General features: G+C 41.4%; 1 protein-coding gene across 3 annotated transcripts in view; it reads right to left on the bottom strand.

Annotated features, from left to right (window-relative positions):
- cntfr (ciliary neurotrophic factor receptor) overlaps positions 1-12,932 on the bottom strand; it is a 617,831-nt gene that overhangs the window by 253,030 nt on the left and 351,869 nt on the right. For all 3 annotated transcript variants that reach the window (XM_034192939.1, XM_034192938.1, XM_034192937.1), the window contains one exon: positions 9,310-9,543. In XM_034192939.1, the coding sequence (XP_034048830.1) occupies positions 9,310-9,543 (234 nt within the window). The remainder of the gene's footprint in view (positions 1-9,309; positions 9,544-12,932) is intronic.

The raw sequence follows: 12,932 nt of genomic DNA, 5'->3' as shown, positions 1-12,932 counted from the left end.
GAGTACGGGGCCCGGGGTCCTTTGTTAAGGGCTATCCGGTCCCTGTACGACCGCAGCAGGAGCTTGGTTCGCATTGCCGGTAGTAAGTCAAACCTGTTTCCAGTGCACGTTGGCCTCCGCCAGGGCTGCCCTTTGTCACCAGTTCTGTTCATTATTTTTATGGACAGAATTTCTAGGCGCAGTCACGGGGTAGAGGGGGTCTGGTTTGGGAACCACAGAATCTCGTCTCTGCTGTTTGCGGGCGATGTGGTTCTGTTGGCTTCGTCAAATCAGGACCTTCAGCGTGCACTGGGGCGGTTTGCAGCCGAGTGTGAAGCGTCCGGGATGAAAATCAGCACCTCCAAATCCGAGGCCATGGTTCTCGACCGGAAAAAGGTGCTTTGCCCTCTTCAGGTCGGTGGAGTGTCCTTGCCTCAAGTGGAGGAGTTTAAGTATCTCGGGGTCTTGTTCACGAGTGAGGGACGGATGGAGCATGAGATCAATAGATGGATCGGTGCAGCATCTGCAGTCATGCGGTCGCTGTATCGGACCGTCGTGGTGAAGAGAGAGTTGAGTAGGGGGGCAAAGCTCTCGATTTACCAATCGATCTACGTTCCGATCCTCACCTATGGTCATAAGATTTGGCTCATGACCGAAAGAACGAGATCGCGAGTACAAGCGGCCGAGATGAGTTTCCTCCGCAGGGCGGCTGGGTGCTCCCTTAGAGATAGGGTGAGGAGCTCGGTCACTCGGGAGGAGCTCGGAGTCAAGCCGCTGTTCCTCCACGTCGAAAGGAGTCAGTTGAGGTGGCTCGGGCATCTTTTCCGGATGCCCCCTGGACGCCTCGCTGGAGAGGTGTTCCGGGCACGTCCCACTGGGACGAGGCCCCGGGGAAGACCCAGGACACGCTGGAGGGACTACATCTCTCGGCTGGCTTGGGAACGCCTTGAGGTTCCCCCAGAGGAGCTGGGGGAGGAGTGTGTGGATCGGGAGGTCTGGGCGGCTTTGCCTGAGCTGCTGCCCCGCGACCCGACTCCGGATAAAGCGGAAGAAAATGGATGGATGGATGGATGGACAAACCCCATATGAAGCGGCGTTCCGTGGCCCGCTGTGCCTCATGCCACGTGGCCATGTGACATGCGATTGCAATTTCCACATGGTCTGGCCATCATGTGGACATTAACTGACAGCCAGTACACACGCATGTACCAGTGTGCACAGTTCATGGGCTCCACATCCTGGAGAGGGGAAAGCCGTGAGCCCATTCATATGAGTGCTTTGCTGCTCCAGACAGGGAGGTGTGTCACTCATTGATGATGTGATGTCCATATTGACATGATCACATACGATCACATTACACCTTTGTCAGGAGACCACTGCTGACATGTAATCACGTCATGGGTTGGATGTCATTCGAAATCTAGCAGGGAGGGAGCTGACCATGTTGTGCCGTGACACAATGTCCTTCGTCGTGCCACACGTCCAGCTGCCAGCTGGACCACAGTAAAGACTATGCAGCAAAACCACAGCAAAGTCTATACAGAAAACTACACAAAGACTCTGGCCAAAACTACACATGGGCTCAATCTTTAGGTCGTAAGCTGCAAAAGCAGAGTAAAGACTGTGCACAAAGAATGTGCACAGAGCTACACACAGGCCCAAACTTTAGGTTGTGAGGTGCAAAATCAGAGTAAAAACTGTGCACCAAATTGCAAAAAAAATATGCACAGGCCCGATCTAAACATCTCAAAACAAGGCACTGGCACGATCTTTAGGCCGTGGGTGGTAAAAACAGAGAAATGTGTGCAGAAAAGCAGAAGAATAACTTGCAAAACAAAAAAGTCCTGGCCACGCCCTTTTCAGATTGGCCCAATAATTTAATGTCATTAAAACCCACAACAGTTCAAGGTTTTATTTAAACAATTTCAGTAAAGTGTAAGAAATGATTTAAGCAATGAACAGAAATCAAAACTTAAAGCGAGACTGGAGGACTTTGTGCTTCCTCATTTGTATTTTGGATGTTTGAGTCACTTCTTCATCTTTGCTTTTGCAGAAAATAAACAGATCAAGTTTCAATATGGGGAAAATACCAAAAAGCAGTGCTTCAGCTGATCACATTCTCTCATAATCTACTATGTGCTGTTCACCCTGCTGACAATAGCTAGAGGAAAAAAACCCTCATTAATGTGATGATATTTCAGCATCATTGCCGATATGATTAATCAAACTGTCAAACTCTTATGGAGCCTCATTCATCAAAATATTTGCATGAAAACATTTAACATTTGCCACAAACTAAATGCTGCTGGCTGCTTTACATTACTTGTCCTGTTACCCACTTAAACTTTACAAATCTGCTCCAATGACTGGACAATTTATCTAACAGGAAAATAAGCATTAATTTGCACATTATGAAAATACATTGTTAATTATCAAGCTGAGAGCCAACAGAGGGTGTTTTTTTTCCCTACAATGCAATTGTTGTCATTATGGTAACAACAATAAGTTTAGATTCAATAGTTTACACTACCTCAGCGACAAACTGGTTAAACCCAGTGTCGCCAACTGAACGCACCCCCCAACACTAAAAATCAGTCCGCCCTGCCTTCACTGCACATGCAACATTTCGGAGTGTCAGCTGCAATTCACAGATTATCGCCTTGTTTCTGCTTAAAACTGACTTTACAATGATTTAAGAGGTCTGACTTTTTACTACATCTGACGGTTAATAATCACATTATTCCCTTTGATCGCTTTGGGTGTAGAGAGTCAGACTGAGAGAATCAGTCTTAGACGTGTTGATGTGGCACTCTGATCGCACCCCGTCTTTTTATTATGAAATAATGCTGAATTTATGTGGAAATGATTGTTGTACAAAAGCTTCAGATATCTGTTGCTGAGATAGATGATGTGAAGTTTGAAGCAGTAATAAGTTGATAATCTGGAAGGAAAAAATAAAGCAAAAAATAATTTTCCACACACATTTAGTCAAAACACACAGCAAACTATAATAAACTGTTTTGACACTTTATAAAGGTAATTCGAGGTCTTGTGTGAAAGACTGTACAACCAAAAGGTTCAAACAATAAACACAAATGCACATTTTGAACAATATATACAAAATGGTCTATGCGTTTTGTTGTCCACTGATATGGTAAACAGTGTGGTAAACAGAGAAAGCAACAGAGTTATCCAGTAACATTCACATGCAACTAGTGGAGCAATCCTGATAGTTACATACTCTTTGTTTGAGCATGTGAGATTGTCATCAGGGGCTCTCCATCTGCTCCTGCTTTCACTGATTGTTGCGCATAATGGCGCAGGGCGCACTGCGTATGTACTAATAATATGTACTCATTGGAGCACCCAGGGGGCTATTCAAACAGGCAAACTCGTAAGATATCACTCCAGAAAACGATCTTTGGCTTTTCACATGAGGTAAATCTGCCCTACGATTGGATTTTGGAAAACCATGTGACGGTGAACCAATTCCGATTGAACACTCACATTGCGCACGTCATCACACAGCATCTATGAGGAGTACAAAGATGGCCGATGGATGGCTCGAAGGTCCGCAGAGTTAACTTTTCAGCAAAAAAAAAAAAAAAAGTAAGTTTCTATCTCATATCATTAAAAAGTTATTTATAATTTAGTAAAGCTTTGTCTTAGCCTTATACGCCGGCTCAGACCCCAGAGGGTTAAAATGTTATGTTATTCAACATAAACTATCATTAAATGTTGATCTTTATGTATTTTATAATGCAAATTATTAATTATTTCAACAGTGTTATGAATGAATACTAAAAACAACTTCAATACAAACTTCTGACCAACAATCCAAAACTCAAAGATATTTATGCAACATTTTTCACCATCTTCTGACTTTTTATGGACCGAACAACAAATCCACTACTCAAAGAAATTCATTGATTAATCATTAAAAACAATCACTAGTTGCAGCCCAGTTTCATACACCAAATTATTAATTGCAAAATAAAATAACATACTGCTGCTACAGACGTGCAAACATTTGAACTGACCCAAATTGTCACAGTGCTTTTAAAATGTTTTTCAGTTAATGGTGGCGTAGATGGGTTTGGCATCATCTTGAAACATTTACTGTAGTTACACCTCAAACAACTGAAGTGAATTTGACAAGGGAACAGACAGAACAAAACAGATACCAGGCCGCCAGGATCAACCTCTCCATTCTGGAATGTGCTGACATTTGTTGCTGCCACTTTGGACACAGTTCTGAGGTGACTCGCCTTTCATTTGCTGCTGGAGCTAGCCAGAGGCGATAGCATGATTTCTGTGGCAATATCATTATAAGTGTTGACAATTCTAATGTGCACTGATGGAATCAAATGTGGGAAGGGCAACAATCAATCACAGCACAGATCGTGCAGAAATTATTGAAGCAGAAATAACCGTGTTCTTGGTTTTCTTATTACAGTGACAAAACATTAATTCACTTGTCATTTACGTACAAATGGGGCATCAATCACAGACCAGGACTGCAGTCAGAAATGATGAAGATTCAGTTTCAGGAGCTGCAGCACACAAATCTTTGCTTGACTGTAAATCTAAGCTTACAGTGGGCTGTAATATGAACTTGAACTTGGCTAGAACACATAATGGCCTTACCTCGTAATGTTTAAAAAGTTTTCATTTCTTGAGCTGACATTTTTGTGAATTGATGGCCGTAAAGTATCTTCCAGAGTATAAGGCGCACATGTCAAACAATACCTCTTGAAGATGAAAAAAATATGTACAAGTCACACCTTTGCTGCACAGTGATCTGGGGGTGAGTTTAACTCCAGACAAGAACACATTAGCGCATGTGTACACCACAGCATGTGCTGTTAGTTAAGGATAGTATCTCAATGGGGCACGACTAGTGAAGAGCTGGCGGAGACAAAAAACAGGTGCAGTTACCACAGATGAACGTCACAGTGTTGCAAACACTACAATAAAAATGTGATCACATTTGATGTTCTTTATCAGGTATTTAATTTGGGATTTTTGTGCATTGTTGTATTGTAATTTTAATATTTTTTTTCATTATTTATTATGTTATATATTCTTGGGAAGCCTTCTGTAAATACTCTAATATTATTATTATTATTGTTATTATTAACAACGCATGATGTATTGATATATAAGTCACACCACAGTCGTACCTCCCACACTCCAGGAAAAAAGTTGACTTACAAAAAATAAAATATGGCACGTTCAATTTTATAGATAATCAACATCAACCTCAACACATTTCCTTTAACACTTTATTTTATATTCTTCCTTTACGGTATCACAAATAGTCCATTGCAGAAGAAACGTGAGACTTATGAGTACCACCCATTGTTGGTTGGAAGAGGACAGAGGCAGAAGCCTTCTTTGTGGTAAAGAAATATACTGTGTGCAAACTTTGGGGCACTTCATTTATCTTCAATAACAACCAGCCTCTTCATCGCCATCATCATCATAGAGAGTGCCTCAAAGTCAGAGTGCCTTCAATGCCTTACCATCTGAGTGGTGGAGCAAGAAAGGTCTTACTGTAACAAACTTAGGCCATAGTCCAAGCTTCACTCCTCTATGGCATTGGTTCCTAACCCTGGTCTTCAAGAAGCTCTTAACCGCATTTTTCATGTCTCCCAGAATTGAGAACCTCTTCTCCATTGGACCAAAACACGGCCAACCTTAGCTCACCAAAAACACCATCTAGAAATGTTTCACTCAAGGCCAAATGTCAAAGTTTTGTATTGACCACTGGAATCCCCAATCAACTGGGTGTTGGGTGAGGTCAAGCATGCTCCATGTTGGAAGGACTGTGCACAAGAAATCCTCCAAGTCTTCTTTCAAACAGGCACATAAGACTTCATGGGGCCCTCATTGCTGCAATCTGATGGGGACCACATGATGATGAACACTGCAAACAGCAAATATGTTCATTCTGACACATACTTATCAAAACGTTACTAATAACATACACTTTTAAAGATTGCATTTGGATTCCAAATGGATATACAATACCACTTTTAAGAAGTGGTTTGTCATTTGGATTATTCTCATGAACACTTGTCATTTACAAGTCCAGCCTATCTCCACTTTTGATTATTATGCAGAGTATAAAGCCTTCAGCAGCAAAATAATGGTTCTCAAAGGAGGTCGGTGCCAACTCTCAAGCCTCTGTGACACGTCTTTAAATTGACACTCATTTAGCTTTTGTATGATTATTTAAATGCACAGCCATAACAGCAAAATGTCATTTTAACAGCTAATCATTAGAGCTCGTGAGCTGCCAGTAGGTCTGACTGTTAGCGTGACAATTTAACTTTATATTAGCATTTACTGCCTTAATGAAGCGCCCTTTCAAATAAAAAAGCTTACTAATAAATGTGAAAAAAAAATCACTAATCAGAAGAGATCAATTAATGTAGCTGTTTTTCTTCTCAGATCAAGAGCATCAACATCACAGCACCATTAATACAAAATCACATTAGCACTTGACACTGTGTAGAAATCTATCTAGTCTTGCTTTGCATAATGAACAAGTAACTCATTTTTAAATTCAACATTTCTCTCTCTTCAAACTTTCCACCACAGCAAAGTCAACACATCCTAGCTGTTTAAATAGAGTACAACAATGAGACCTTTTGCCAAATCACATCATATTAAAGTTGCGAAACTGCATGATGATGATGATGAAGCTCTACATCAATCAAGGACTTTCAAAAATAAGCGAAGCAGTGCTCTGGTGTTAAATTAGTACCAATATTATATCAATTAGAAGCTGCAATGCAGAGGAGGAAGACACATGCCAGCTGGCACCAGTAATGCACCACTAAGCTCCGTTACCAACTGCCAACAATCAAAAAGAACTCAAAGTGTGGTCTTTTCCCCCCTAGTGTGCCTTAATTGAGAGAGTGGCATCAACTCAGAACATGGTGCCATTTTGGTTCCAACTGCGCTGAACTACTGAATGAACTTCGAATGTTTTCAACATTTTCTTAAATCATTTAACCACATACAGCAACACATCCAGGTACGGGTACAATAAAATAAATATAAAAATAGTTAACCTATCAAATTTACATGAATTTACAATTCATGGTGATTTATTTAATTAATTTAAAGCCTGATTTATGCAGCTGCAGGCGAATGAAGATGTGAATGGTAAATGGACTGCATTTATATAGCGCTTTTACATCTGCATCAGGTGCTCAAAGCCCATTACAATAATGCCTAACATTCACAATGATGTCAGGGTGCTGCCTACAAGGCACTCACTACACACCGGGAGCAACTAGGGGATTTAGGACCTTGCCCAAGGGCCCTTAGTGATTTTCCGCTCAGGCTGGGATTTGAACCAAGGATCCTCCAGTCCCACTAGACTATGGCCTCCCCATGATATTCTCAGAGTAGATTTTGTTGACAGTAAGGTCATGTAAGGCAAAGTAAAGCAAAGCACATCATGGGTTACGTTTTCTGGCAGACCCCTGTGAAATTTTCCCACTTAAATGATTAAACAACATATATTTGATAGCAGCATGTTCCTCATGGGGCTCCACAGGCTCTAGATTGGGTAGTGTTTATAAAATAGGTAGCTGACATTTTGCAAGGGTGGTAATAAATTATGCGACGTTTCTATAATGAGTTGGAATGGCGTGAGAGCCAGAATGTTTTTAGAACCTTAGACCATAGACCACAACAATTTTTTGAAGAACTCTTTTATTTCGTGTTAATTATGCAGATTTTTATGTTAATTTACTGATTTAATGTATTTATAAATTGTTTAGGTTATTGCTATAATATATGCACTATTATTAATATTATAATTATTATAATAATTATTATCAGTATTATCATCATCATCATTATCATTATTATTATTTTAAGTACTATTTTTTCATTTGATTTTTAAATGGACCACAATGGAAATAAGTTTTTTCACTTTCTTGTGTCATCCATGAATTTTTAATGTATTTGCAATTACGAGTTACATATATTAATTATGTATATTATGTACTTACCAAATAAAATCACGCATGCACACGCACACGCACACTCACACTTTTAATATATAGATGATTTACCACCCCCCTGCTGGATTGGCATGAGTCCAGAATGTAAATGTCAATGTCCTTTGTTCAGTGTTGTTAGCTAATATATAGAGCTACTCTAAAAATATTAATCCTATCAAGGATCGGTATTGGCGCCATTCATCCATGACCCAAAATACACAATCATACCAAATGGCAGATGTCAGGTCTCCCCAATTTGTGCATGATCAAAATTGTGCACATGCAGGCACACAGAGCTTTTTGTCATTTCTGCAATATGCTGTAAGCAGGTGCTTTTAATGTGACAAACAGAGGCTGTGACGGATGGCATTACAAGCAATACATATTTCACTCATGGTACCAACATGACAGTTAAGTCACTCATGGTAACAACATAACACCTAACTAAGCTGACTAAAGCGGCTGAACTACAAAAACATAATAAATCAATAACACTAACAACGCTCTTAAATTAACATGAACCACATTAACAACATTGAAAACACCAAAACACTAAACTCCCATGGTGCATTGCAGCATAACGTCCATTGTTTACTGGTTAGCTAAAATCGCTAATTTATCTAAAAATAATTGTTCTATCAAATTTCCGTTTTCACAGTGTTCATTCTTGACACAGATTCATAAGCATACCAAACAAAAAATGTCAGCTCTCCCTGGTTTCGCTGTGATCAAAGTCACACACACACACACACACACACACACACACACACACACACACACACACACACACACACACACACACACACACACACACACACACACACACACACACACACACACACACACACAGGCCACTTGGCCATTACAATTACAGATTCTCTAAGCATGACAAATCATGCAAAATATTGCTTGAAAAATGAAAATTTAATGTTATGACTGATTTTTTCAATATGATGATTTTATTTTCATAACAGTGAAATAGTATAATTAAAAATTTTTTACTTTACATTTCTTCATGCTGAGGCCCGAATGCTTTGACAGTTCTCTAAAATTAAAGGTGTAATTATTATTATTTTTTTTTATATATTTTTGATGTTGTTGTTGTTGTAGTCCTTTAACACAGCACTAAGCTGTTGTGTTGCAATCATCATCATCTGCTTTTCCCCCTGATTTCGATTCTGCTTCCTTTGCTGCATCCTTTCTCTCTTTAGTGCTGCAGCCACCGCTTTTCCCCTTTGGTTTCATTAAAGATTCATCATTTCATATCTGAAAGTCATACTCGGCGGGCAATTGTCTGGCTACTTACTGCCGATGCGGAGGTTAATGGTGTCGCGCCTTTCTCCATGTGGGTTTTGAAAGCAGCTGTAGAGGCCGTTATGGCCCAGGTCCACTTGGGTCAGCACCAGTCTGGGGCCTTCGAGACGGTGCCGTGCCTTTACATCTGTCCCGTTCACCTTCCATGACACTGAGGCGTCACTGTCCAGGGAGCCGCACTGCATAGTGACATCACTGCCCTTTCGCTCGTACTGGTTCCTTGCCACTGGACACAAACACAGACAAAAATAATTTTTTTAATAACGGCTAATAACGGCACAGTCAAAGCACAAGTCTATATTATGGCTGCTAGTAATTAGCATCAGTGACGCTCAAAGTGTGGGCCACAGACCCCTGTTGGACTATGAAGATGCTGCAGGTGGTCCATGAAAGTTCCTTAAAAAAAAAAACAAAAGCTTGGTAACAATTTTCCCACAGGAATTCAAAGTACATTTAAGTGGATATATTTTCTTGCTTTTGTAAGTAAATGTTACACACTAGTCATTACTAAAATCTGCTTCAAAGTTGCTGCAAGTGTAACAAAGGAAAACCTTTACATCAAGGTTTTTCATCTTAGAACAGACTCTCTGAATGTGAGAAATTACATTTAAAAGCTGCTTTTGTTGTTGGTGGACATTTGTGTATAAAACAGGATTTGAACCTCCAACTCTTCAGTTCATGGGTACCTGGTTCTTCCATCAGGAGTTACATTCACACTGAATATTTGCTCCACGAAATTTGAGCTTGGCAACATTCCAGTTTTGCTCATATCTTTTTCAAGTCCTGGTTGGCTTTAAATGACTGTAGCTCAGTTACCCATTGATTGAAAGGTTGGTGGTTTGAGTCCCACTTAAGTATCATCTTACCTGTCATAGTCCTATATGTTTCCTTTAATTTATTATGTCAGCTTTTGTAGCATATAATAATTATAATAATGCAACCCCAATTCCAAAGAAGTTGGGACATTGTGTGAAATGAAAATTAAAACAGAATACGTTTTGCAAATCCTCTTCAACCTATATTCAATTGAATACACCACAAAGACAAGACAATTAATGTTTAAACTGATACACTTTTTGTTTTTGTGCAAATATTTGCTCATTTTGAAAAGGATGCCTGCAACACATTTCAAAAAAGCTGGGACAGTGGTATGTTTACCGCTGTGTTACATCACCTTTCTTTCTAAAAACACTCAATAAGCATTTGGGAACTGAGGACACTAATTGTGAGTGTCATGATTGGGTATAAAAGGAGCATCCCCAAAAGGCTCAGCCGTTCACAAGCAAAGATGGGGCGAGGATCACCACTTTGTGATCAACTGCATGAAAAAAATAGTCCAACAGTTTAAGAACAATGTTTCTCAATGTTCAATTGCAAGGGGGGGGGGGGGGGGGGGGTCAAAAAATAAAAAAAAGAAATAAAACCGGGGTGGGGGGGTTGTCCTGACGGGGGAGTTCGTGGTTACGTTACGGCAGAGCGCCCCCCCCACCTCTCGTGTTAGGTGAACAATGCTGCACAGTGCAGAGTTTGTGCAGGGGGAGGGGGGAATCATTCAATGATTGGACGAGGAGGTGGTCGAAACGGAGTAAGACATAATCATGGATAGGAAACGATCAAAGCCATCAGGTGCCCAATTTCGAAAGAAAAAGAAAGAAGAAAAGGAGAAACGAGCAAAGGAAAAAGGTATGTATTGATTTACGTATTCCCGCAGCTTCACAGTGCTTTAAACTAATAGCGAAGCAAAGACTGCAGCGAAACGAGACGAGTCATTGGATAAATGCTGGGCTTTGTCCCGCCCATCGGACGCTCAGCGTGTCTGGGGGTCTATGGGGCAGTGGGCTGGCCTCGGCTGGCCCTGACGCTCAGCTTCTGCATGATGATTGGATGATCTGTCTGAGGCTGAATCCCTTTTTGATTGACAGCGAAATGAGCGAATCAGCGATCTTTTGGTGTAAACATCCGTGGAAGTATTTTTTAATTTTCATTCTGTTCTGAGTTGAACCGGAGACTTTCCTAATCCTCTTAGGGGCATTTTCTTTGTTAAAAACGACTGGCGACAAATCGAGCTTCTATTTCTGGTGTGTTTTTTTGTAGCTGCTTGTGTTTGGAGACTGACTTCTATCGCAGTTTCTGTCCCTACTGAGCAGCGGGTGCGTGATGGTCTAGTGGTTAGGGTGCTGGGCTTGAGACAGAACAGCCTCGGTTCTGACTGGAAAATCACTAAGGGCCCTTGGGCAAGTCCTTTAATCCCCTATTGCTCCCGGTGTGTAGCTGCCTTGTATGGCAGCACCCTGACATCCGGATGAATGTGAGGCATAATTGTAAAGCGCTTCGAGTGTCTGATGCAGATGGAAAAGTGCTATATAAATGCAGTCCATTTACCATTTCCATTTACCTATATATATATATATATATATATATACAAGGTCTTTTAGATAAGAAACCGACACTTTTTTTTTTAACTATATGGATTTGAATGCCATGTGATTACACCAATTATGCTTGAACCCTCGTGCGCATGCGTGAGTTTTTTCACGCGTGTCGGTGACGTCATTTCCCTGTGGGCAGGCCTTGAGTGAGATGTGGTCCAGCCCTCTCGGCTGAATTCCTTTGTTTCACACGTTGCTCGAGACGGCGCGTGTTGCTTTATCAAAATTTTTTCTGGACCTGTGAGGAATATCCAAGTGGACACTATTCAAGAAATTACAGCTGATGAGAGATTATGGAGTGTTTCTGTCGGAGTTCCCACGGAGCGGGACGTCGCGCAGCGCTTCCAGGCGCCGTCGTCAGCCTGTTTCGAGCTGAAAACATCCTAATTTAAGGCTTAATTCACCCAGGACGTCGTGAGAGAACAGAGAAGATTCAGAAGAGGCCGGCATGAGGACTTTATGCGGACATTCCACTGTTTAAGGAAATTTTTTAATGAAAGACGTGCGCATGACGACTCGGCAAATCTGTGTGCGCCGCGACAGGAAAAACACCTCTGTGTTGAAAACCATTTGTAAAATTCAGGTGGCTTTTGATGGCTTTCAACAAGTGAGTAACTGAGAAATTGTTTAACAGCTTGGGCATGTTCCAACGTGCCCGTTAAGGTTTCCAACGGAGGTGTTTTTCATGTCGCGACCCCCCGCGGTCGGGTCCGGCCCGACATGCGACTCTGCCCGCACGTTCTTTCATTACAAAATGTCCGTTAACAATGGAATGTCCAAATAAGCTCCTCATGCCGACTTCTTCTGAAAGTTCTCTGTTCTCTGACGACTTACTGGGTCAACAGAGCCTGAAATGTGGAAGTTTTCAACTTGACACGGCGAGACGCTGCCGCCTCGAAGCACAGATCGCCATCAGGCACCGTGGGCCGTCATTACGGCGACACTACCAGACCAAAATCTCTCATCAGCCGTTAAAATTTTTACCGAAAACCAGCTGAATTTATCGAATGGTGTCCACTCAGTTGTGCCTTACAGTTTTGAAAAAATTTTGATCAAACAAAGCAGCAGTCTCTGAGCCATTCCTAAACAATGAAAAAAATCGACGAGAGGGTGGGCCACTCCTCACTCAAAGACTGCCCACAGGCGAATGACGTAACCGACAGGCGTGAAAAAACTCTCGCATGCC

The sequence above is a fragment of the Thalassophryne amazonica genome, chromosome 17 (genome assembly GCF_902500255.1).
Source record: "Thalassophryne amazonica chromosome 17, fThaAma1.1, whole genome shotgun sequence".
NCBI classification, from domain to species: Eukaryota; Metazoa; Chordata; class Actinopteri; order Batrachoidiformes; family Batrachoididae; genus Thalassophryne; species Thalassophryne amazonica.
Note: the sequence above shows the minus strand (reverse complement) of the source record. Positions and strands in the feature narration are given on the sequence as shown.